The sequence below is a fragment of the Orcinus orca genome, chromosome 16 (genome assembly GCF_937001465.1).
Source record: "Orcinus orca chromosome 16, mOrcOrc1.1, whole genome shotgun sequence".
Lineage (NCBI taxonomy): Eukaryota > Metazoa > Chordata > Mammalia > Artiodactyla > Delphinidae > Orcinus > Orcinus orca.
Genome location: NC_064574.1, coordinates 12565060 through 12591111, shown reverse-complemented (window position 1 = coordinate 12591111; position 26052 = coordinate 12565060). Strand labels below are relative to the sequence as shown.

The 26052-nt window shown below is 43.3% G+C and overlaps 1 protein-coding gene across 3 annotated transcripts in view; it reads right to left on the bottom strand.

Annotated features, from left to right (window-relative positions):
* Positions 1 to 1017: 1017 nt before the first annotated feature.
* Positions 1018 to 26052, bottom strand: part of B4GALT5 (beta-1,4-galactosyltransferase 5) — a 103062-nt gene continuing 78027 nt past the window's right edge. For all 3 annotated transcript variants that reach the window (XM_033411201.2, XM_033411202.2, XM_004282889.3), the window contains 8 exons: positions 22002 to 22136; positions 12008 to 12121; positions 10913 to 11037; positions 9774 to 9890; positions 8957 to 9144; positions 8101 to 8223; positions 5146 to 5247; positions 1018 to 4196 (listed from right to left, as the gene is read on the bottom strand). In XM_033411201.2, the coding sequence (XP_033267092.1) occupies positions 4049 to 4196; positions 5146 to 5247; positions 8101 to 8223; positions 8957 to 9144; positions 9774 to 9890; positions 10913 to 11037; positions 12008 to 12121; positions 22002 to 22136 (1052 nt within the window). In that variant the 3' untranslated portion in view covers positions 1018 to 4048. The remainder of the gene's footprint in view (positions 4197 to 5145; positions 5248 to 8100; positions 8224 to 8956; positions 9145 to 9773; positions 9891 to 10912; positions 11038 to 12007; positions 12122 to 22001; positions 22137 to 26052) is intronic.

Below are 26052 nucleotides of genomic sequence, written 5' to 3'. Positions count from 1 at the left end.
AACAGCAATCCATGTCCAGGTCTTGTGAGTATTACGTCAGCATCCCTCCATCTCCTCTCCTCCGTCCTGCACACCACGCCCCACCACGACCGCATTCACCTACCTGGTCCTCCTCCTTCTTTCTCTACAATCCGCCATTCTCCCTGTGGCCAGAGGCCTCTGTTCAAATTACTCTCAACTCACATCACACACAGCCCTACCTACTGGAAGCGCTTGAATCCACTGCTCTAAACATAAAACCTGAAAGCTTTACCTTGGCTCACAGGGCCCTGCACTGCATGGTCCAGCCCCGTCCACCTCCCCAGTCTAACACTGCCCGCTGCGCCCCTTTGCCCTTTCTGCTCCCGCCTTACCGGCTTTCTGTTCTTGCAGCTCCCGGGGTACCCTGTTCATCTCCCCTCAGCTCACCCACCGCACCTCAGGGACGCCTTCCCTACCGTGCACTCATGGTCCGGAGTTACCTCCTTTATAGCACTTACCGTGGTTGTAGTTAAATCATACCCTCCATCTGGGAGTGCAGGAGGAGAAAAGGATAGTAAACTTTATGAAGCCACTGACCCTTTATTATTTTGCTAATCATTATATCCCTAGCACCTGGGCACAGAACTTTCCACGCAATAAATATTAGTGAGTGGTAAACATTCAACAAAAAGAAGCTACGATTATACTCCACGCAGTATCAGGCAGACGGCAAACTGTGGACTGGCCCCAGAGGACCTCCTGGAGGCAAACTCCATCGACCCTCACCCCACCCCTTGCCCAGGTGTCTTATTCGACTTGATGGGCATCGCCTGGGCCAGTTCTTGAACGAAAACCCAAGTGTGGGCGGATGCCTGGTAGCACAGTGGGGTTCGATGCTTTGGCGACATGGGCAGAGTTTTTCACTCAAGTGGTCTGACTGCAGGGCTCGGGCTGGCAGTATTTCTCTCAGGACTACCTGTAGGTCAGCCCGGCAAAGTGGAAGCCAAGGCTCTAAGAAGTCAAACTGTCCCAGACAAAGACAGACAACCACCAAGGTTTGGTTCTTGAATATGTATTTTTTACTGAAAAAATCATTCATAAATTAACATACAAAAATGTACAAACACATGAGTAAATAATGTAATGACAAAGGACTATTTTCTGTGAAAAGTGTTTTTTAAAACATCTTTAGATTTCAGTGCAAAAATGTACCCCTGGCACCTCTTAAAACATAAGAGCAAGCTCAAAAAACTCGTAGTGATGGAAGTAAGCGAGCTACGTTCAATGTAATGGTCATTGGTGAGTGGATACAATCAGTACGTGTGCTGCTGCTTAGCTCTTAATGTCTGTGGTAGAGAGGCTCTCACAAGAGGCCCTGTAATGTCAGAATGAATAGTTTTGCTGATAACCCCCCCCAAAACAAAACAGCGTGAAAGGAAAACTTCTTCCTATACGCAGCAATCAAAAGACAAGACTGATTTAAGGGGTCATTCATTGGTAGCCTTAAAGAATTTCAGCTGTCAAAATATATGCAAGGTCACATTTGGTTCTTATTGTTCTTTTTTTCTTAACGTGAGAATTTCACACTATTAACAGCACACAGGCCTGGCTGTGTTTTTAACTTTTACCTTTCCCCACACGATACTCAGCTTGGTGGATAAATGACTTACAGTGCACAGCAAGAGATTTCACATGAATAAAACAAACTCACACATGACTGCAAGATGATTTAAATGACCCTACTTTGAGCAGTGGAAAGAGACTTTTCCTTTTGTCCTCAAATCAGCATTTTCTTTTTCAAATCAGGTGTTAGCCTTTTGCCAACATTTTGTTCTTGATGGTAAATGTGTTAATGAAAGGCTTCAAACAATATCATTTTACAATGCTGCCGAGTGTACACGAGCCATTCTTGACCAAGAATCAGTCTGTCCTGGCAAATTCTTCCAAATGACATCATAATTTTGTCACACTGAAAGCAGCTCACAGCCCTCAGAGAGAAGAGGCCAGGCTAGCCCAGAGGCCTGGGGGTGCTCAAAGGAAGGGGGGAAAGAAATCTTTATTGCTATTTGCACCATACATCAAAGGAAAGCCAAAAGAACGTCTGTGTGTCATGTTCCTCGTGAAGGTCTTTTAAAGCAAGAAATGCTCAAAAAAAAAACAAAAAAAAAACTCTTTTAAAACATTATGATACAACTTACCAGCGTGTTCAAGGGCAGGAGTCTGCTCTCTCATATGAGCTGGTAAGAGGTTTGCAATGCAGTTTATTTTCTAAATAGCATTCTCCTCTTTGAAGGAACAAAAACACAACAAAAAAAACAAGGCCTGGCCAATCACTCCCACAGCGTGTGGGGATCATACGTCCATGGAACCAACACATGCAATGGAATAAACCCCCAACCCATGTGTATATAAACAAATACAGCCTCTACACACACCCATGTAAACCATGAAAATTAAGGAAGTTGAAGGCAAACAAGGCAATTAAAAAAAAACATGAAGTACTCTTCAGAAAGTACTCCTAATAATGATATATAAATATGTTTTATGGAAAAGGAGGGGAAAAACCTGGCATTTTTCAGAATTCTGCAGAAGCCAAAGGGGACTATGAGGTGAGGGATTCGGCTCAGGCGAAAACACAAAGGCACAACTTCAAATGTGATTGAGAATCTGCCTTCAGAAAGCACATGGGGGTGTGAATGGAGCACTTGGGCTCCTGCGGCCGCCGTCCGGCAGCTTTGTTAGTCTAATCCCAAAGCTTGGATTTGGTCTAACCTGGATCCCAGCTGACCCATAGCACACGAGTGTCACCTGCTCCCTGGCTGAATTCTTCATAATTCAGTTGCTCATCATTCTATGTCCTAGTTAATAGTGTTAACGACAAAGCTTTCCAGAAACCAAAATGGGAAATATTCAAAGGAATCGCTGAAGCTGGTTGGTAATTTAGGCACAGACTTCAGAAACTGTGGCCAAGTTCCATAAGAGCAAGCGAAAGAAGGAGAGAGAGAGAGAAAGAGAGAGAGAGAGACGGAAGTAGGGAAAACCAACACCCACACTCTCTCTTTACGATGATGGAATGACAAGACAGGAAGTCCAGAGATCCAGGGGTGTGTGCACAGTGGGCCCACCTGACGGGTTTGCTTCAAGCGGGAGAGCAGTGTTCTAACACAGCAGCTTCGTGTTCAGCACAAGACTGGGATGAGAGTGGACGTGCCCAGCAGGGCAGAGACTCCAGAGCCAAAGTCGGGAGCAAGACTTTTGGAAAAGGGGACAGGGGTGGGGGCACAAGAAGTTAGCTACCGGTGATAAAGATTGGACTGTTTTGCTCTCTTGTGACATGCCCTATAACCACTCCCTTCCAGAGTGACAGCAATTTGGGAGACAATGTTATTCCACTTGAGCTGAGTTCCTGCATCTGCCAAACAAATACGGGATCTAATTTATAAACCCTCGGTTTGAATTGGAGCCAGCTAGAAAATTAAATTTAAAAAAGGCATTTTACATGGCTTATTTACAATTATACTTCTTCAAGAAGTGATTGTTATATGTCTATTTATCTTCCCCAATCCCTCCCCCACTCCCCCCTCATCCCCACCCAAAGCAGGTAATTTTTTTTTTTTTTTAATGAAACCAAAGAGAACACCAGAGATGTAGAAGAATGGTTGTGTGGAGTTGCCTTTGCTCTTCCTAAAACACAGCTGCCCTGTGGTGGGTCTGCCTCTTTGCTCTGAAGGGCAAGAAGCTCCCAAGGCCATTCGTGGCGGGATGGTGGCGGATCACAGTTCCGGTTCTGCAGATTGTGGAGGAGATGGGACGTCAGGGCAGAAGATGAGGGAGAAGAGCAGCAGGACAGACGTCTGTCTTGTGAAAAGAGCAAGTCAGTTCCCGGCTGACTCCCTCAAGTCCAGTGGGTCCAAACGGTGAAGGCGTTATGTGCGTGTGCTCTGTTCACATTTTTTCCTTGAACCCTGTGATCCCTCATGGATCCACACTGGATTTCTGTTTTCTTCCTCTGCGGAGCCCCGAGACATGTCGTCAGGCTGCTTTCTTGGGGGCGGTGGGTGAAGCAAACATATATTCTCCCCTCGTCTCAGTACTCAGTCACCTGAGCCAGCTCGGGTGTCAAATTGACAGTAATGTTTTTATACAAGGCGTCATATGTGATGTTTGCAAAGTAGTTCAAGTTGTTGAGGCCATCCAGCCCTTGCCGTTCTTTGGACTTCCTCAGCAACGCATACCTGTTAAGCAGAGAACAGAGGGGTGGCTCTGAGCGAGGGTCCAAGCTCCTCACGACACGGACGGGGCAGGGCAGACCACAGGAGGCGGCACAACCCAAAACGATGTTCCTGCCCCACATGGCGGTGACTGGCCGTTCAGCTCCTCCAGGCTACACGTCATCATTAGAATTAGAAACATGTCCTATTTCATGCGAGGTGTTTTACTTACAGCATTATTTCATTTAATGTGCCTGCCCCTTTGCAGATGAGGAAACCAAGGCTCTCAATATTAACTGGCTTTCCCAAAACCACAGAGTGGGGAAGTGGGAGGTAAGCTGCTAAACACATGGGATGAGAAAGTTCAGTCTGTATTCAGTGCCTGCTTACTCCCATGAAAACAGAGTTCACGCAGCCAGATCGACTGTCTAGAGAATAGTGCTCCCCACTACTAACAAAAGACACAAAGAGCCACTCCTGAGGACGCAGAGACGTACTCCACCCACATGCCCCGCTCAGTCCGATCAGGAATTTCTTTATTGAACGTACAGAGGGTAATAAAGCAGCTGCAACCACACAAACAGAAGCTGAGGGACACCCTTCCAGAACCAGAGCTTGCAAAGAGGGTGCCAAACTTTTTGTCATGTGACTGTGAGTTACACAGAAACCTTTACCGGAGTGGATTCTTCCCCAACTCCCTGAAGGCTACAGAGGAGACGACAAAGCTTAAGACACAGAATGAGTGATTTCCTTAAAAGATCTTACTGTCAAAAATTTTCACCAATGGTATGATTTTGCCCCCAAACGCCTGCCTCACACTTAAATTAAAATATATATAGGAACTCTAAAAGAGCTGTCTGAACAAGACCCTGGAGAGGGGTGGGGAGCAAGACAGGGGCTGCAGTGCTCGGGGACACCTGGAAATGCGAAGTATACAGGATATTTGTACAAGGAATAAATAAACTGCACCAACCTTCCAAGAAACTGGACTTCTCCGCGGTGGTGATGAGGAATGGACTTGTACTTCCCCGCGTCACCTTCTGGCCGACTCACAGAATAGCCTGCATTCTGCACTCTGTCCAAGACAAAGAGGGTGGGCTTTTGGGTAAAACGATCAAGTCCCATAGGTGACCAAACCTATCCCGAGGCTGAAGGACCCCAAGCTGAACAACAGAACTTCTGCATCTAAATATTCATGTTGCTTCCCCTCTGGATAAGTTCACAGTTTTAGAAAAGAAGTCTACAATACAAAAACGTTTTGAAGAAGGAAAGAAATTTGAAATTCAAAAAGAAATTCAAAATTCTTGAGGTGTGACACAGGGTCTCCGTGACAGGTACAACCACTCTCCCTCTGGGCCGGCTTGTTTGGGTCCTATCAGAAACATGTTCTGCCCGGTGGGCACACCTGTCTTCCATGACCTACCACAGAGCAAGTCAGCAAAGTCAGAGTCACTGTGTGTCCCCCCTAGAGAGACCTTATGTCTCCGCCCACCTCCCCCATCACCAGGGAGATGAGCTAATTTATATGTCCTCCGATATAGATGTAAAACTTCACAATTTATGAAAAGTCACCATGAGGGAAGAAGAATTTAGAGGAGGTGTTCAGGATATTTATTCTTAACATGATAAATATAAGATTTCCCAGGCTGGGTTTACTGGAAACTTGACAGGACTCCAAGAAATACGCAATACATGGGGTAGACTTTGGATATCTATGCGATATTTATGATCATTTTCATATTTCAACATCCTCCTCGACTCCAAATTATACTCTCATTTTGATATATAGTCAGCCCTCAGTCTCTGGGTGGGGGACTGATTCCAGCACTGGGCCCACAGATATTAAAATCTGTGGATGCTCGAGTCCCTTATGTAACATGGCATAGTATTTGCATATAATCCACTCACATCCTCCAGGATACCTTAAACCAAACCTAGCTAACTTATCACACCTAATACAATGCTATGAGAATAGGTGCCAGCATGTGGCAAATCCAGGGTTTGCGATTTGGAACTTCCTAGAATTTTTTTTTTTAATATTTTCATTCCGTAGTTGGTTGAATCCTCAACTTCAGAACCCATGGGTACGGAGGGCCGCCTGTGTGAAGATGTGTTCTCACTCTCACTTGATAAATATATATGAAATGCCTACTGTGTGTTTGGAATTGTGTGGGGCGCTGGGGAAAATCAGCTGTAGGTTCCTGCACTGAGGGGCTCCTTGCTGAGCTGAGGAAAGAGCAAGACGAGAGTTATGGCAGATATCCTGGGGGAGCTCAACTGGATTCAAAAACCAGTCAAACTTAGTTAAATGTCTGGAAAAGCTGTTCATCCTCACTAGGTTCCTAAGAAACCCAAGTTAAAAGGATGAGATGCCACTTCTACCTAACAGACGGAGAAAGAACTGTCTGGAGCTGCTTTGCCTAACAGCAGCCACAAGCCACACGGAGCTACTACAGAGCTGAAACACGGCACACATTTAAAAGGTTGCTTACATCCAATGTTGCTGGTGGTGTAAGAAAACTTGTACGCTAATGTGCTGTTGGTCAGAATATTTTTGCAATCTTTTCTGGAGGAAAATGTGACAATAACTATCAAAATTTAAAAGTGCATTTACTTCTTGGGACTTCCCTGGTGGCGCAGTGGTTAAGAATCTGCCTGCCAATGCAGTGGACACGGGTTCGAGCCCTGGTCCGGGAAGATCCCCCATGCCGCGGAGCAACTAAGCCCGTGTGCCACAGCTACTGAGCCTGCGCTCTATAGCCCGCAAGCCACAAGTACTGAGCCCGCATGCCACAACTACTGAAGCCCGTGTGCCTAGAGCCCATGCTCCACAACAAGAGAAGCCACCGCAGTGAGAAGTCCTCGCACTGCGTCAAAGAGTAGTTCCTGCTCACTGCAACTAGAGAAAGCCCACGCACAGCAACAAAGACCCAACACAGCCAAAAATAAATTAATTAATAAAAAAAAATTTTTTTTTAAAAGTGCATTTACTTCTTGACTCTGCAGTTCTGCAACTAGGAATTTAATCTAAAGATATATTTGCACATGTGAACAAAACATGTTCAAAATTAAACAATGTTCATCAACAAGAGAGGATTAAAATAAATTGTTGTCTATCTACATAAAGTAATACCATGCAATTGTTAAAAATAATGAAGTGGCTCTCTAACATGGTTGGAAGGGGAGAAGGGATGTGTCTGGGTTGTTTATGTATGAATAGAAAGAAGTCTATAGAAAGAAACAGCTTGTTCAAATGGCTACTTCCTGGGAAGGAAACAGGGTAACAATGGGGATTAAGACTTATACTCCCTGGCTTAGACACATCTGTATCATCTGAATTTTTACCCGAAAATATTATTTTGTATTAACAACCAACACACCCTTTCTTTTTTTAAAGCTGAGATAGAAAGTGGATACAAGGTAGAAATTCTTTTGGTTATTTGTTCCTTATTAGGTTACTATTTACTTACTCTGTAAAAATACTACTTTACACTAATCACACACAGGATTGTTCATACAAACTTACATAATACAAGCCTTATCTGATGGCATGGACAAATCTGTGTACACATAACAAACATCTGACCTCTGGTTTGGGGAGGTTTCAGTAAAATGTGCTGTGAGTGTAAAGTACACACCAGATTTCTATGATTTAGTCAGAAAAAAATGAATGTAAAATATCTCATTAATAGTTTATATTGATTACATGTTGAAATGGTATTATTTTGGATATGATAAATATAATTTTAAAAATATTTTTATTAATATAATAAATTAATTTCACCTTTTTCTTTTTTAACCTTTTTAAATGTAGCTACTAGAACACTGAAATTTACATACGTGGCTTAGTACATCATATTCCTATTAGACAGTGACAGTCTGGAGAGTCTAAGGTAGCATTTCTAGAAGACATCGAAGAAGGTAGTACCTGTTCCACAGGTCGTCATCTTCTCCACCCCAACCCCAGAAAGCATTAGGAAAGCCATTGATTTTCCGAAACTGTTCCACTGTTAAGCCGCTCACTCCACCAAAGAACTCAGTATAAGGAAGCCTAAAAGGAGATGTATGGTATCAATCATCTGTGCATTAAAGGGTGAGTTTTTTCCCCTAGAACAGGCCATCTCACTGGAGAACTAAGTCTTAAGTAAAACAATACTCTCTGTGCTACTGCCCTGAACCACCTGAAACTGTTTCCTCAGGACGAGACGCATCAATCTGAGTAGCTAATTGAACTTTTTCCTAATTGATTGTTTTAATAACAGCTTTATTGACGCAGAATTGACATACCATATAATTCACCCATTAAAAGTGTATAATTCAATGGTTTTTAGTATATTCATGGAGCTGTGCAACCATGGCCACCAACAATTTTAATTAATTTCATCACCCTCCTGAAAGAAGGCTTGTACCCACCATCAACAGTCACTCATTTCCCCCTATTCCCCTCAACCCTATGCAACCACTATTCTCCTTTCTGTCTCTACAGATTTGCCTATTCTGGACATTTCATATAAATGGAAGCATATAACATGCAGTCTTTAGTAGTTGGCTTCTTTCACTGAGCATAATGTTTTCTAGGTTCGTCATGTTGTCTCATATATCAGTACTTCATTCCTTCTTATTGCCAAATAGCGTTCCACTGTATGGATGGATATACTACATTGTGTTTATCCATTCATCAGTTGATTGCCATTCGGGTTGGAGCTAATTGGATTTTGTCATCTTTGCATCTCTCACCATCCTTTTAGATTTAACCTCTTTAATTAAGGGGAAATGATACTCACAGATACATATACTTATCCAGTTTAGTTGCAAAGTGCCTTGGCATCTGTCCACATCCATAATAGTTACGATCGCTCTCTGGTATATGATCCACATCATGAAAAATAAGACAGTCCCAGTCCAGGTCCTTCATTGCTTCTTGAAAACCCACATTAAAAAGCATGGCTCGATTAAAGGGCTGGGTGCCAACCTAAAAGAAGCAGACCTTTATTTTTAAAAGGACTCTTGAAGCACAATCTTTGCTGCCTCAGCCCCGCCTAAGGGAGAGCTTATTGAGAGATCCTGGGCCAGAAGGGAGGTGGGTCCTGCCCAGCTCATCACTGACTCACAATCACTTGACCTCTGGCCTTGACTTCCTCGGAAATAAAAAGGGGTGATAAAGATAAACCCAAGCTCCTCTCTCCCAAGGCTGTTGTAAAGGCAGACAGTCAGCCATGTAACAGCATTTAGAAGGGTACCCAGCCCCATATACGGAAGGAAGGACAACACTGCCATTTCGACCTGTGGCTCCTTATCTTAAGGGGAATTTCCTGGGTCTGGGGCCTAAAGACAACACTTAAAGCAGCTCTAGCAAAACCAGCCCACAAGAGGCCTTTGTTCAGGGTAAACAAGTTCCAGGCTGCACTCAAATCTGCTGATATTGAGCAACATCTCAAACCAGAAGCAGGACTGCTCTCTGCTCCCCTTCCTGCCGCAGGGCGACTCAGTCGACTGTGAGCTTTCAGCTTTACTGGATCTTTCCACCAAGGATGCATTAGCTTGAAGCTCTCTAAACTGCTGTCTCAGAAGAGAAAGAAGAGAGAAGAAAGGACCACTTACTTGCTCCACCACATAAAATGCAAACTGTAGGCGCTGGCGTTGGAGCATGGGAATCAGGTGTCGGAGCAGGACCGGGAGGTGCTCATGGCGGTTCCGGAAGGGGATAAGGATTGCCACCTGCAATGGGTCACAGCAAAAGAGGCCGCCCTGTTAGTCCCCTCATCTGTTGCTTTGCAGCAGGGCACTTCTGCAGAATCGGGGACCAGCTCTTGGGGAGTTCTGGGAGCTGTCTTATCCTCAGCTTCTCTAAATGAAGACCTATGGTGGCAAGTCGACCCTTGGAAGTAAGTGGACCTCGTTCTTACATGTGCCATACCATGTACACAGTGGGCCTGCAAATGAATTCGAGACCACAACCCAGAGAAAGACATTCATTCATATGAAATATGAAATATGAAAGACATACATTCATATTCACTGTGACCCAGTACACAAATATAGAGACATACAACTAAAACACACTTCACAGAACAGTACTTCCCCTTAAAACATGCAATGCACTTTTATATATATACATAAATTTTTTTAAATGCTGCTCATTAAATTGATTTTACAACCCAGTGATGGGCTGGAAACACTGATCTGTTCCAGACGTGCTTTGATCACTGCTGCACCACAGCATCTCATAGGGCTGGCACAGAACAGGCACTTTACTAAATACTTGTTGGAAGAATGGACTTAAGCCAGTGCCATAAGCTTGATCCACACTACCGATGTCTCCTGATTAGAGTCACGCAGAAAAAAACTAAACAATTCTCAGTGTCAGGCTAGATAACTCCACTTTTTATTCCACTAGACTCACGGCAACAATGCCAAATAAGGCATGAAGCACTGAATTTGTGAAGATGGCTTCTGCAAATGTGTCACAAGAGACCTACCACCCCCTACCCCCTGCTTAGCCAATATTCCTGTAAGGAAGAAAAAGGGTCCTGGCTCAGTCATCAGAACAATGTGAATTTCTGTGGCTACAGAAGAGTCCTCAGGGAAATCCATTCCTCCAGTATGTTCCCATCAAATGCAAATATTTTGCATTAAGTAGTAAGTAGGGTGCAAATTACAAAAGGTCAGAGTGAAACCCATGGTGATTCAGATGATGGCAGGTAGGCTTCCAGCACTTGGGGTCTGACCTCACCCCCTACCTTCCATCGAGGAATGCAATCCGATGGCTTCCAGTGACCTCCGAGCTTGATGGTTGGGTCTTTAGAGAAGAGTTCATGGATGGCATCCATTCCAATTTCACTCATGTTTATGGCTATGGGGCCCTCTGAACAGAGGAGGGAAAAAAATAATAATTAAGAGGCCAGAAAATGGTATTCTTATTCCTATGTTCAGGGTTGTAATCTCTGGAGCAGTTCAGTGCTTTTTCAGTGGGTGGTGTTTTTAACAGGGATGGGGGTCCCTTCCTCTGCTTTCCAACTCATTGCATTTCAGCAAATCACTATTACTATTACTGTGTAAAGCAGCAAATCAAGAAATTGAGCCTTTGAGTTCTGCTTCTGCCAAGGGTGTACAGCAGCTGAACTTCTGAAAATGGAAGGAGGAAAGTAGCTGAGCTTGGCACCGTCGCTGTGTGCTCCTGAGGCATGTATAGACACGCTATCCCAATTCATTGATCAGTGACCCCGACTGGTCACGTCCAAACTCAGAACTCTCATCGTCTCGGACTCAAGTCCAGAAGAGGACTGTCCAAGAAGCCCCAAAGTACAGAAAAGGTGTAACAGTACATTGTCATTGTTTCAGATTATACATGAGATTCTAAGAAGGAAAGGAAAGGAAAGGGGAAGAGGAAGGGGAGAGGAAGAAGAAAAAGGAAGAGAAAGAAAAGATCCAAGAATTTCCTAAACTAGCACTTTGTTAAGAAAATAACTTCCCTCATAGCGAGCAAGTCATATAATCAGTGTGAGATTTATACTAAAAGACAAAGCTGGTTGCCTACACTTTCTCTAGGACATCTTAACAGACCCCGAGTTACAAAGGAGGGGGGCATGTGTAAAGCAGAGAGTGAAAAATGTGGTAGAAAATGGCACCAGGAACACAGGCCACCCTACAGAAGTGCTGAAGAGGAGCCAGGGCACAAGTAACTTTCAGAATCCCCGTTCCCAACATCCGGGAGGCGTTTACAATCTCTGTGTAAGTAGACATCGACAGCTCAAGAACACTCTCCCTTTTAGTTTACTCAAATAAGAAGGCATCAGTTTTAAAAGCAGAGGAAGATAAGCAAGAGCTCTACTCACTCATGGAAGGGAGCCTTTCGGGGCAGGTATGGTTTGCAAAGTAGGTGAAGTCTTCAGGAAGAAAAGTTGTGGTTTGTAGGAAGGTTTCGCTGTGGTTCAAGTCAAGAGGATAATCTAGAGAGGTAAGAAAAAAAGGCAACTCAGACTGGTACATGTCATCACTCCTACAACTCTTCGATGCCTACCAAAGGAGTATTTTTCTTAGATATCATCTTTTGGGGAGGCAGGCCGCTGGCCTAGCTCTTCAGCTAAAATCTGAACCTGTCAATAAAAATGTTAACCAGATGATACTAGTTTACCAGTATTTCTATTCTTACTGTTGTTATAGCTTTATATGCAGGTAGTTCACAGTCAAATAACCTTACAACGTAATTAAAAACAACAACACAGGGCCCCCTCGCATGTCTTTCTCTAAAGGAGCCGCTCTCACTTCCTCGCCTACCACCTCAGTATTTATCTCCGTCAGCCTGCACACCCAACCTCGATGCTTCGGTTTTAGGTCCATCTGTTGACTTCTCACTGCGGGAGCTGAAGACTGCGCTCCCTCCCTCCCCTGCCCCCGCCACACACATACGCTTTCCATCCTCCAGTCTCCCTCCAGTCAAATATGATAATCGTGGTTAGGACAACCTTCAGTATTTATATTATGACGATTCGATAAATACTCGCTGTAGCTGAGAAATGTGGAAAGTTACGATTACTTTTCCTTTCCTGCATAATTATTTTTTCCTGGGGCGACTGTCTTGTTTTCCTGTTTGCTTAGTTTTATGTGAAATGATGACAACTTGACGTCATGCCCTTTGCCACTTCATTTCCCCTGAAGACACAGGCATCAGGTCTTCCCTCAATTTCCTCTTCCTTAAGAAGGTCCAGCACCTCCTGATCCACTCCAGTTTGGACAGGCTTTCCTGTGAGCCTGATGTGCACCTGCTACTCTGGGATCTCCCTTCCTCAGCGTCCTGGGGAGTCCCTTCATCTTCCTATAGTATCGAACCTCAGTTTTCCTAAGTTCAGCTTCTCCCTTGTTCTCACTTGATAGAGCACATTCTTCCAGTGGCTTCCTAAGAAGGGGGAAAGGGCAGTGATTTTGAAACCCTGTATCGCTGATTATTTTCATTCTTCCTCACTTGATACACGGTTGGTTGGTTTTATAGAATTCAAGGCTGGAAATAATTGTAAAGGTGCTTTCCCACTGCCTTCTAGATTCCCCTGTGCCTGTTAAGTCCGAAGCCATTCCCATTCTTTATCTTTGTAAAAGGTGAAGTAATTTCTTTCTGGAAGTGTGAAGAACTTTCTCTTCAGGAAATTTCATACTGGTGTGCCTAGCCCACCGTGTTGACCTTTTGGTGGGCTTTTAAAGTTTGGAAATTCATTTTCTGTTCTCAAATTTTGGGGTGAGGAGGAGGTATTACTGTGATGATGATTTCCTCCCTTCTGTATTGTGCTATCTTTCTGGAGAACAGAAAATAGGACTCAGATGTTGGACTTCCTGGCCCTACAATTTTCTCATCTTTTCTAACTGACTTTCCATCTTGCTATTCTACTGCTCTACCTTGAGAGATTTCCTCAAGTTTACCCAGTCCTACTTTTAATTATCATTTTCTGCTGTTAGAGTTTTTATTTCAGTGTCCCTTTAATTTTCTGAATGTTCATTTTTTTTCCAATGTCTTGTTCCATGTTTGCAATCCTTTTCCTCTGACCCTTGAGAACATACGTGATAGTTAAGTTTTTTCCTCCCAGTATATTCTGTTTCTTTCAATTTGCTGCTTCTTATTTGTTTTGGTCTCTAGCACAGTGATCCCTGGCCATCTGCTAATATTTAGGAGTGGGGAACGAAAGCTAACTGGAAGGGTCTGGACTGAGGTTCTTCATTGGAGGGTGTTCTGGCCAAAAGTTTGGTTTGGAAACCTCCAGTGTCAATATCTTTGGGTCTTTCCTCTCGGTCCAGTCAGGTTCCCCAGAGAAGTCCATTCTAATCTCCTGCCAGAATCATATGCTCTTTGCTGCAAGCACCCTAAAACTGAGGAAGAGGAAAAGGCTAGGGTACCCTAAACCAAGCCAGGTCCCCCAGATGAAGGACCCTCTATTTTGCCATCTCTGGAGGTTATCAAGTCTCTAGTACTTTGCCAGGACGGGGGAAGGAATCTGGGTATCTGACTGCTTTCTAAACAGCTTTCAACCAACCTTTATCTTAGTTGCCTCCTTTATTCTTATCTCCAAAAGTACTTGATGTTGCTGATTCCTGAGCTTCTGAGGGATTCTGGGGTATAAACTGCAGTGGTTGCTGGCTTTCCTTGCTGCCACATTAGCAGTCAGTTTTCTTGGGTCCATTAAGTCCTTTATCATTGGTCCATCTGCTTTCCAACTTGCAAAATTTTTTGCTGTGGTCTCCTTTCTTGTTCTCATTTTCAGGGGTTTACGCCATTAAACACACACACACACACACACACAAAATCTACTGTCATTTTAGTGATGTGTTAAAGAGTAAAGCAGAGGCCTTTTTCCTAGGGGTAGGTATGAAGGGGGTCCTCCAACCTCTTTATCTTTTGACAGATAAAGAAAGTGAGGCACCGTATACACAACTCGTACAAGGAGACCTGGCTAGTGCATAACAGAGACCCGACTGAACTCTTTCCATTACACTGCACTATTTTTTCAGAGTATGAAAATCTCTTTCTCCAGTCCTTTTGGATTCATGCTGATTCTATGAAAATTAAAACTTCCTATTCACATTCACTTTGCACCCTGGAATTCTAGAATCTTCAACATGGATAGTTTTTAAAAAGCACTATGAAAAGGCTTCCAAGAATCAAATGGCTAATACAGTGAGTCCTTTTATACAGACACATGGCTGCCTATTCTACAAGTACTCGGAGGACGAAACTCAATGAGAGGCAACTTGAAGAGAATTTGAAGTCTCTTTTTTTTTTATATTATGAGTATTTATTATAAATATGGCTGAATACAAGGATTCATATATATATAATAGGTTTCATATCATCTCGTAAATACAATAATATTTAAGTCTCTTAACAGGGCAGGAAAGGACAGAATGCTTTCTGTCCTTTTTAGTTGCAGCTTTCCTGAAAAACAATAAGCTTGCATTTATATAAAGACATAAACCAAGTCAGCATGAACACTAAAGGTAAAATTACATTTACACAGAAATTAGCCCAAAGTCCTCAGTTCACACATGCAAATCCATCCTAAGTCCAGCCCTTTCTGAAGGTATTAACATTTCAAAAAGCTACATCAAGAACCTCCAATGCTAATCATTACTCTGGGTGATTCTCATTTTGCTTAATTGTATACATATATATACACACATATTTTTTTGTACATAAAATGATTCTTTTTAAGAAAAAAAATTAGCAGTTTTCATGTGTTCTAGAAAACGTGTATGTCTGTGATGTGTGCATGTGTGGAGGGAGAAGCTGGTTAGAAACGTCATCACAAAAATTATAGTCATCCTCATCAGTTCACTCAGTCCCATGTCAAATATACAAATCAATTTTCACTGCAAAGTAAAGGCGCTGTTATTGTGGAGGATTCCTGGACTGAATGTCAATATTATGACATAGTGTGAGTGTGTTTCGTGTTTGGTAATTGCAATCATTTTTGCTTCTGTTGTGGTCATCCATTTACAATGCTTGGTGTCAGTTTATTTATCTCTTGTAAAAATAAAATACAGTGTGTGTGTGTGTGTGTGTGTGTGTGTGTGTGTGTGTATGTGTGAAATAAATACATACATAAATACTTTTTAAGGGAAAAAAAAAGAAACGGCATCACAGTAATTAGGCAAAGAAATTCCCAGAAGTATTACAACAGGCATTTTCATAAGCAAATCAACAAAAACAGAATAATAATTCTGGGCAAAGGCAGAACCAAGCCTTAGAGCTACAACCTAAGTAGGGAACAAGAAGTTAAAAAAACATGTGGGAGAGGAGACAAGACACCGTCTAACCTTAATGATCCTACTTTGGGGGTCTGTTTGGGGACACAGATAAATTCCTTTCTACTTCCTTCCAACACTGATATATATATAATAGGCCTGGTAGTGAAACTGTACAACCCAGACTGGGACTTGAACCCACTGTCTTTTGTCTTTTTTTTTTTGGCCACTCCCATAGCATGTGGGATCTTAGTTCCCTGACCAGGGATCGAACCCGCACCCCCTGCATTGGAAGCGTGGAGTCTTAACCACTGGACCACCAGGAAGTCCCATGAACCTACTGTCTTTTAACAGAGATCACACACCTGGTCTCAGGACTTACTGAAGCTCAGGTTATGTCTCAGCACAGAAATTCAAATTCGGTGACAGACAAAGTGATAGGTAAGAAGTGGATTTGTTTAGAGATACACATTCCATAGGCAGAAGAATGCAGTCCATTGCAAAAGGCGAGAATGGCCTTGGAAGAAACACACACCACAGACAGAGTGTGGACCATCTCAGAAGGTGCGAGGCCTCGAAATACGGGGTTGTTGTTAGTCTTTCTGAGCCGGGTAACTTCATAGGCTAACTAGTGGGAGGATAATTCCAACTTTTGGGGGGAAGGGGCAGAATTTCCAGGAATTGGGCCACCGCCTAATTTTTGACCTTTTACGGTCAGCCTCGGAACTGTCATGCGCCTGTGGGTGTGTCATTTAGCTAATGTATTACGGAGAGTATATTATGAGGCTCAAGGTCTACTGGAAGTCGAATCTTCCGCCATCTTGGACCTAGTTGGTTCTAACCAGTTTATGTCATATCCCAAGGGCTATGTCATTCTTTTAAAGGTTGTGCCCTGCCCCCTTCCCTCCTGTTTCGTTAGCAGCTAGCATGAAACAAAACACCACTTATTCTTTTCTTCTGGTTACTAAATTAATAATGTCATTTTAAAAAAAGAAAACCTGAAACACACAACTCCTAAGTGAAAGTCCTCCATAACCTTGCCCTACACCGTGGAGAACACCCACCCCCAACAAACACAAATTTCCTCATTTCTAATTTTAAATTCTTTACATAAAAATTTAAACAAAATCTACCTTTCCACTAGTAGTAGAAGCCTTTTAAACTGGAAGAGGCAGAGGAAATTAATTGCTTACAACCTGGTAAAACTGTGCCTGGTTATTGTGGAGTCCTAGCTCTCCTCCAGCCGCCTAGAAATGGGAGGACTATACTGCATACTCTCTTCAGGGGTTCCAAACACCCATTTCTTTTTTTTTTTTTTTTTTCAGTACGTGGGCCTCTCACTGCTGTGGCCTCTCCCGTCGTGGAGCACAGGCTCCGGACGTGCAGGCCCAGCGGCCATGGCTCACGGGCCCAGCCGCTCCGCGGCATGTGGGATCCTCCCAGACCGGGGCACGAACCCGCGTCCCCTGCATCGGCAGGCGGACTCCCAACCACTGCACCACCAGGGAAGCCCCAAACACCCATTTCTTAGTCTTCTAAAGCACAACCCTACTGAATGAGGGAACTGCTGAGAGAAAAAGCCAGCCTGCTGAATTTCTATGGTCACGGTTTTACTCTTTAATTTAAATCTAATCCATTTCGAATCAGGACATGTTCTTCCAGCAAGGGAGGTAGACGGCAAAGAAGGCAGCTGCTTTTACATTTATAACATGGGACCACAACAGACATCCTTCCTACCTGCAGATCCAAATGGCCTGCTCGGTCAACTTTGCTTTACATCAGCGGTTCAGCAGCCTTGGCTGCATACTTGAATCATCTAGGAAGCTTTTTAAAAATCCTTATGCCCAGGATATACCCCAGACTAATTAAATAAGACCCTCTGGGGGTCGGGGGTGGGGGCAGGCATCAGCATCTTGTAAAGCTGCCCAGGGGAGTCCAGTGTGCTTCCAGGTTGACACGGCTACCCCAGTCCACGGTGGTGGGAAAATTCTGCTTTCTCCCTCAAATTACCAAATCCAGCTGAGCGGGGACTGAAAAGTGCTGAGTAACAGATGCCAGGAAGAATCACTACTTTCTCCTCCCATTTGAGAAAAGGCCAAACCCTTGCCTCTCTTGACTGAAAAAAAGTGGAAATATATATATATTAGAAAGATGCCATCAGGACAAGCATTTGTAAAATATAAAGAATTTGCATTCTTCGAGAGTTAGCTCGCTTAAGGCTGACCACCTGCTGGGAGAGGAGACGAAAAGACAACTATGGGCTGAGCAGGCAAAAACCAGAGAGAAAGAGGTTAAGAAAGAACATCGACCTCACGGAATAAAGTATGAAACATACTGGCAGTGACTCAGTTCATTTTATTTGTCTACCACAACAGACCTGTTTTGAAGGATGTGGGCAACAGGATACTTTCCTGAGTATGTGACCAGAAGGGGACTGAGGCCATCAGCACGGGAAGGTTTGTGTGCATATGCACGTGAATACAGAGGGAAGAAATCTCCCTCTGGGTAAAAGTGACTGCATAGAATGACACCTGGAAATTCGTACTTAGGAATGAGAAACACCAGGCCACCCAACCACTCACCTCAAATATACAACTAAGTGGCTGGACTGGATGAACCCAGGGATTCTCTTCTGATGCCAATATTCTCTTGAGCGTCTCCCCCCGGTGCTCTGGGTAAATTTTACAGGACTCACAATTTCACATACCAAAGGCTTTCAGTGACAAGAAGCTTCTCCAGGTCATTATTTCAGGCTTAATTCCAGGTCACAGTCCTGGTCCCTCAAAGTACTTTCTTTTTAGGCAGTAGCCATTTTAGCTTTCAAGGATAAAGAAAGCTAGCATTACTTAAACGACACACTAGCTTTTTAGCTACCCTTGGCCTCCTGAAGGCCTTTGAACATGGGTGTGTGCCACAGCACTTTTTTTCCAGAGCGGGGCAACACAGTTCATGAACTACCTCAGTCCAGGCTACTCTTACCAAACCCACGGTGCTCCTGGCGGGAGTGGCCGGGGTCAGCGGTGGTGGTCATCTGGCTATCTCAGCAGCTTTAGGCCCCAAATGCTCTTTCTGACTGTGCTAGGCAGAAAATTACTTTGAAATGAATAAAAATAGTTGGTTTTTACTGGATAACTTCCAATGAAATGATGTTTCCTCTTCAACACTTACTCACCAAGGATGTGCCAATAAAATAAAAGCCAATCAAGATGGTAATCTCAGAACTAGGTTACAACACTTAAAATGTGTTTTCCTGTTAAATCTATCCACTCACACACTCAAAAATCATTTACTCTATGCCTCCTATGTGCTAGGCAGTGTACCAGGTACCAGGGGTAGTACAAAGGCAACACAGGCAATGAGGAGCGCTGCTGGGGTTCAGAGGTCAGCAAGTCCCAACCCCACTGCTGCAGAGAATCCTATAACTCCGAGCCCTTCATCCCTGAAAGGGGGACACAGTCATTATCTTACTGAGTTCTTGTGAGGAGCCTATGAGATAATGCAAGCAAATCATCTACCCCAGGGCGTTTATGCTGACGGACCGGAGCCAGCAGCGCCAGGATGGTGCCGCTGGAGAGCGAGCAGATGATGATAGAACTAATAAAGCCGTTCCAAGGAAGGGTTCTGTGGAGGGCTTTGAGTCCTCAGATGACAAGTGTCCGTTAAGAGCTACTGATGGGAAAAGGAAGATCAGCACTGTGGTGAGCTCCGAAGAAATGATTCAGTTTCAGATGGCTTGTTCAAGCCTACTGAGAGCTAACATGGGTGGGCTGGAGAAGGGGGACAAAAAGAGTAAGAAGAGCAAAGCAGCGCAGTGAAGGGCACCAGATCTCCCATTTTCACCAGCTAGCCACTGAATCGCTATTTTTCCTTTGGTTTTTACTTTGGGCCACAAAGCTGGGTTTCTGGTTCCCCTACAGTAACTGTTTTCATGTGAGATTAGGGTCATTTTTGGATGGAAGAAGGGCTGTAGTATTTACAAGAAGCCAGTTTATTTTAGATCTGGCTAAGTGATCTGTGTTGTATGGTTGTAAGTTTCTGGATAATAGTTTATAGTCTCTGTAGCTGTCTGTGGAGAGCACTGTATCATTAAACCTGTATTTATCAGCACTGACCATCTTTTATTCCTTTTCCCACCCCATAAAAAGTTTCTGGCAATAGCCCCTCATTCTGGAATGATGTGACTATGAATTGGCTTTAGGCCCTGTCTTATGGGTTACTGGAATTGAAACCTGACAATTTTATAAAAAGTTGTGTTATTTCACGGGTATTTTTCCCAACTTGTTGTATAATTTTATCATCATAGTTCCTTTAGCAAATTTGAAAGAGTTCTCATAGCCAAATTAGAGTTTGCTTAACCAAACTAAGGATAAGCTATTACAAAATCATAAAGAATAAAGATTCCAAGTTAAAAAAAAAAAAAAATCATCTACCCCATCATAAGCAGGCCCCGACAGCAAAGACTTCCGATTTATGAGGAAGAGAGACACATTAAACACAAAATGGATGATCAAGTAGTCCAACCAGAGGGATGCTGGGAAGAATTATTTTAGTGTATGATAATTTGAGGATAAACACATGCAAATTCAAGTAACAATGGGTCCCTGGATAGGACTTCCAAGGGTGCAACTCACTCTCTGCTCAACTTCCAGGGACAATAACCCCTCAGGGAATTAGCATGACCTGTGTTGCAAGACCAGCAGTGGTGCAGGGATGGAGACCTGCTGCGCACCCTCTAACTTTGAGAGAAAACAGGCTACCTCGCCAATGGCTCAGAGAGAAGCCCCAGCAACCTCTAACCTTGGAGAGGCATGAACACATGGACTGGGTAAAGGTCACGACAGCACACATGCTCCTTTATCTGGAGTGATACAGGGGAAAGAGCTCTGAATGGCGGTCAAAGTATTCCCGAGTTTTATCACCCAACTAGAAGCAGGTTCGGGCGGGGTTTAGGGAAAGTCACATGACCAAGCCACTCCAACACCCCCAAGATTACCTGTACATGTGAAAAACGGAAGTAACAAAATCCTGCCTACCCGATGGAGCCATATCCGAGTCCAGTGAGACAATGTGTGTGGGATCATCTGTTAAAACTGAACACCACACAGGATGAATTAGGAAACAAAAATCTGCTTGGCCTCCTCCCTTGACTTCAGGAGCTGCAGGGACTCCTCTTCCAGGTACGGTACAGAGCTCAGGCAGTTTGTCCCGTGAGGCCACAATTTGGCTGAAAAGCTCTGAAAAGTTGATCGTTCGCTCTTTGCGAACAAGAAGAAAGGAAGTAAGTACCAAAGCTTATGGGTTTGCTAACTGTAGTGCTTGGTTGCTGCTAAACTGGCCAGCAGGACAGACTGATAAATTAGGGCGTGGTCAGTTCCTCTCAGGATTTAACTTCCCTTTCAGAGGCAATGCTTTCTCTTGATATCCCAACACCCCAGAATAATTCTCACTTGCAACGGTTGCAAAGCAATTTCACATTCTACGGTGAGCTCTGGACAATCTTAGAACTTACTCGAGAAGAAAAAAGGATTGATTTGGAGGAAAGAATATTTTTAAAAATATACATATTTTATAATACTAGGCTTGAGTGAAATCACTAAGAAGCCACAGGGGAAGCACATTAGTCCTCAGTTAAAGCAATAAGTGGCAAATCATGAATGCGAAGCAAAATGAAATCTCAGAATCTGTTTTCTAAATAAAAACCATCCCTGGCTGGAGACTGGAGAGGCTTCACAACAGACCCATTTAACCATCTGGAAATACTTCCTCTGTTCAACTTTTGGAAGAGTTAAAAAGAGAGACATAAAAAAGACAGCCTCCTCTCAAAGGTGAAGAACTTGCTATGTACAGTCTTTTGTAAAAGTAGTTAAAGTGAAAACTACGATTCGGGAACAAGTTCTTACAATATAATGTCGGGCAAAGCCATCTAACCTCGATGTTCTTTTCCCCTCTTTATATACTTAGTGCTTATAAGATAATAAAAGTTACAGGTAAAAGCTCCAAAGACTGAGGCAGAAATGTTCACTCCTGGGTCCATCATTACCGCTTAGCTGAACTCCTGGGAGGAGGCCCTCTGAGCAGACCACCTCTTTACTAAAAATATACCTGAGTCATTCACGCTGCTGTTCCTCTTGGCATAAGCGCTCCGAACCACCTGCTCGTAAACCTGAGCGCCGATCGTCCTCATGTTGTCCCGGATGAGAATGCCTTGAGCCTGCATCATGAAGAGGTAGGTGTTCACTGCAGGAAACAGACGGGGAGGGAAAAGAGGTTAATTCAAAAGCAATCAGTAATGTAAAACACACAGAAAACCCCACATAACTTTGGGTTTCTTTCTTTTTTATCCCCTTTTCTTTTTGAAACCTCTTTCAGTTCTAAAACCCTACAAATGCTGTAACTTCTATTTTCCATACTGGGTTCTATGTTTTCAGGACACCAATATTCCTTGGGTAGCTAGTAGAACTTAGGGGTATTTCTGTCCATATTCAGCAGTTTTAGAAAAACCATAAATGAAAAAAAAATTATATTCTACCTGGTCTTCAAATACCCAAGCTGTATTCTAGCACCGTTATGATCAGAAAGACCTTTATGGATCAGTTAAAACATTCTGAAAAAGATCTCCGCTCTCTTTAAGTTCACATTCTCAATACTCAATCACTATTCTCAGAGAAAGGAAACCACCAATTGCCCTGCCTTCTGGAAACACTTAGATGTAGGTCTGGTCCTGGCTATCTTTCGAAAGTGGTGATGAAGTTCCAGCTCTTTTTCTTTGCTTTATTTGGAGAGAAGAAGAAAATAACGAAAGAATGTTAGCAGTCCTCACTACCCACCCACCTCAGCCCCCAAGTTCAAAGCAATGGGAAAGGAGCAGGGGGCTTGGTCCAGGTGTCAGTTAAAACATATTCCCTTCATGATACATACAAATATCCAATCATTATGTTGTGCACCTGAAACTAAAATAATGTTATATGCAAGTTATATCTCAATAAAAACAAAGCGAAACAAAAAAAAACCCATATTCTTAACCATATTAACTGCCCAATCATCGTCATCTTTGGAAAGCAATCTCAGGGGTGGCACATTTATAAGTCTAAACTCTGGCGTGTGCTAGGGATCATCTGAACACTTGACTGACCTCTAACCAGGCCCCAGGCAGGTATGCAGCAGAGAGGCTGGGCCACTCCTCCAGACTCAATACACACAGCCTCGGGCGGTCCTGGTTCTTCAGCAAGACATATTTTGTGGACACTGTCTCATCATTATTATCACAGTGTCCTGCACATAATGGGCAGTAAATAACGACTAAATGGATGAAGCTTAGAAGTCTATTTACTTTATTTCAAGGTATTGTGTGTGGTGCTTGTACTTGTGATGGGGGTGGGGACAGGGACAAATCAAATGGCACAATTCTCAATGTGGAAAACATCAGGTGGCCCACATTAAACGGGGACATAAACTCTTTCAAAAGATTTCTAATCATCTCTAAGATAAATCCAGAGCCGTAAAATAATTAACAAAAGAAATCAATGTTCAGAATGCTTTTAGAAATGAGGGAGCAGTTTCAGATTAGGCCAGCTGTGACTGGAAGACAACTGCATGCTTAACTCCTGGCACTGGCTGAGAATAGATCAGATACAGTGTTTACTCTCTGTAGCAAGAAAAAGTTACAGGAAAAAAAATTAGCTTCAAATCCTTAAAGAAAGTACCATGCTGTGAAGCCTCTGAAAACAACAGTAGCATCTCATTTTCTATTTACAGCAGAGAGCACTGTACCCGGTCATAGTAGGTAGGTAGGTAGTTAAGCCTAAGATTTAAACTTCTTCCAATATCGTATTTCTAATATGGTTCTGTACTATATTTTTTAATCACTTAGACTTATGTATATTATACATATTATATTAAATCTTCCTTCTATCCCCAACATACTACTTAAACCAGTTGTCTTCAATAACATAGAAACAAATATTTATTGAACATTGTGTGTAAAGCTGTCAGGCACTGCAAAAAATACACTACCTCTTTTCTCCCGAATTTCATCTTCTCTGAGCTTTTTATCTTCTACACTGTAAAGGGCAATGTTGTTAGCCCCTCTTTTAAAAATTCCCTCCCTTTCTTAGTTCTGTAGGATTCCTCTAGGGCAGTTCTCAAACCTTTCCCTGCCTATTGCCTGGAGAGCTTTCTGAAGCCTGCTTCTACGCCTCCCACCCCCAGAGACCCTGATTCAGTACGTCTGAGTGGGGCCCATGAATTTGCACTTGTAACAAGCTCACAGGTGATACCAGTGTGGCTGGTCAGAGGACCACACTTCCAGAACCAAGGCTCTAGGGAGACTTCAGCTACCTAATAAATAATAGTGAGTAACATTTATTGAGCACTTAATTACCTAATTCTTTATCTTGTTTAATCCTCATAACCTAAGAGGCAAGTAATACCATCCAACTTAGAGTCAACTTCTAGGCTTCAGTTTCTCCACCTTGCTTCACCAAGGTCACTGAGGGATGGATTTGAACCAGGTGGACCTACGCTCTAACCACTGAACTTAAGAACTTGCTCATCCATATTCTAGCCACAACCTGTCCCTCAAAGATTTCACACACCTACATGACTTAAATGATTGCTCTTAAGGAGATTTTTTTTTTTTTTTTTTTTGCGGTACGTGGGCCTCTCACTGTTGTGGCCTCTCCCGTTGCGGAGCACAGGCTCCGGACGCACAGGCTCAGCGGCCATGGCTCACAGGCCTAGCCACTCCGCGGCAGGTGGGATCTTCCCGGACCGGGGCACGAACCCGCGTCCCCTGCATCGGCAGGCAGACTCTGCGCCACCAGGGAAGCCCGGTGGATCTTTCTTAATTACAGATTTAGCCACACTGCTCCTCAAAAGCCTTCTACGTCTCTTGCCTGCATGCCTGGGCTTCTGTTGATCTGCAATGCTTCTGCTCTCCTTTCTGCCATCCAAATCTCATTAATCCTTCAAACCCCAGTTTATATAATTCTCCAGTCTTCCCCTTCTAGAATGTCTGTGGTAATGTTAAAGATTGTCAAAATTTTGCCTTTTGTTTACATTTTGTCTTAGTTTGCTAACTGTCTCGTGTGTTAGTCTTGTCATTCAATTAACAAATTTACACAAACCATGTATTATCAATGCTTTTTCTAATTATCCACAGGAATTAGCACAAGGCTGAAAAAACAAAAGGCTGAAGACATAAATTTTGCCAAACAAAAGAAAATAATCAGAAATTCACAGACTCAGGGTTGGATGGGATTTTAAAGAACACTTTTCAATACCTAAAAACTATGAAAAAAAACTATGCCTTCCAAGAACACAGAATCATAAGTAAAATAAAGCCATCTTCAAAGAAAATTCTACTTTGGGTTGGGTCCAAAATGTTTTCCAGCCACTTTTACCCACTGGTTCTCATCCTGCCCCTTGACAGAACAGTAAAGTCCCTTTCCCACACTTCAGATATTGGAAGACAGGCATTTTCAACCTCCCCCCACCCTCACCTCTACCCCACCTAACCTCCTCCTGCAACCCCATGCTAGATAGCCCCACTTCCTCTGTGAGCCCCCTGCCCTTGCCATCACCACACCTTCCCTCCCCATCCTGGCTGCTGTCCTCTGAATACCCGCCCAGTGGTCTACACTTTGACAAAGAGTGGTGCCCAGGCTGACAGTGGTCCAGGTGCAGTCTGATGGGCCCAGAAACAAGCAGAACTACCAGCAGCCCTATTCCATCTGTTACCAAAGCGCTGTCAACTAAAGCCTCCTCTTGGAGATGCAAATGCACAATAACTCAAGGCCAAAGAAATCCTACAGGGGAGAGGCTGAATAATCTAATCCACCATTTCCCAAACCAGCCCCTTTTCCCCCACATAATATAACTAGTAGCATCAAGTGATTCTCTGCAGAATTCACTTTGGGCAATTCTGTTTTGGGTATTTTTATTAATAGAATTTAAAACTTCCATTACATGGTAGATAATCGATCGATAATTGCTGAGTGTTGTTAGTAAATAGCAGTCACACCATATTACTGATTCACATTAAGCTTGCTAGAGGCAAAGTACTCAATCTTTTTAGCTGCTAAGCTACACTTCCTCTGTTCTGTGCTCATGCAGTTGGTTATAGAGATCAAACTGTAGGACCTTTACAAGTGTC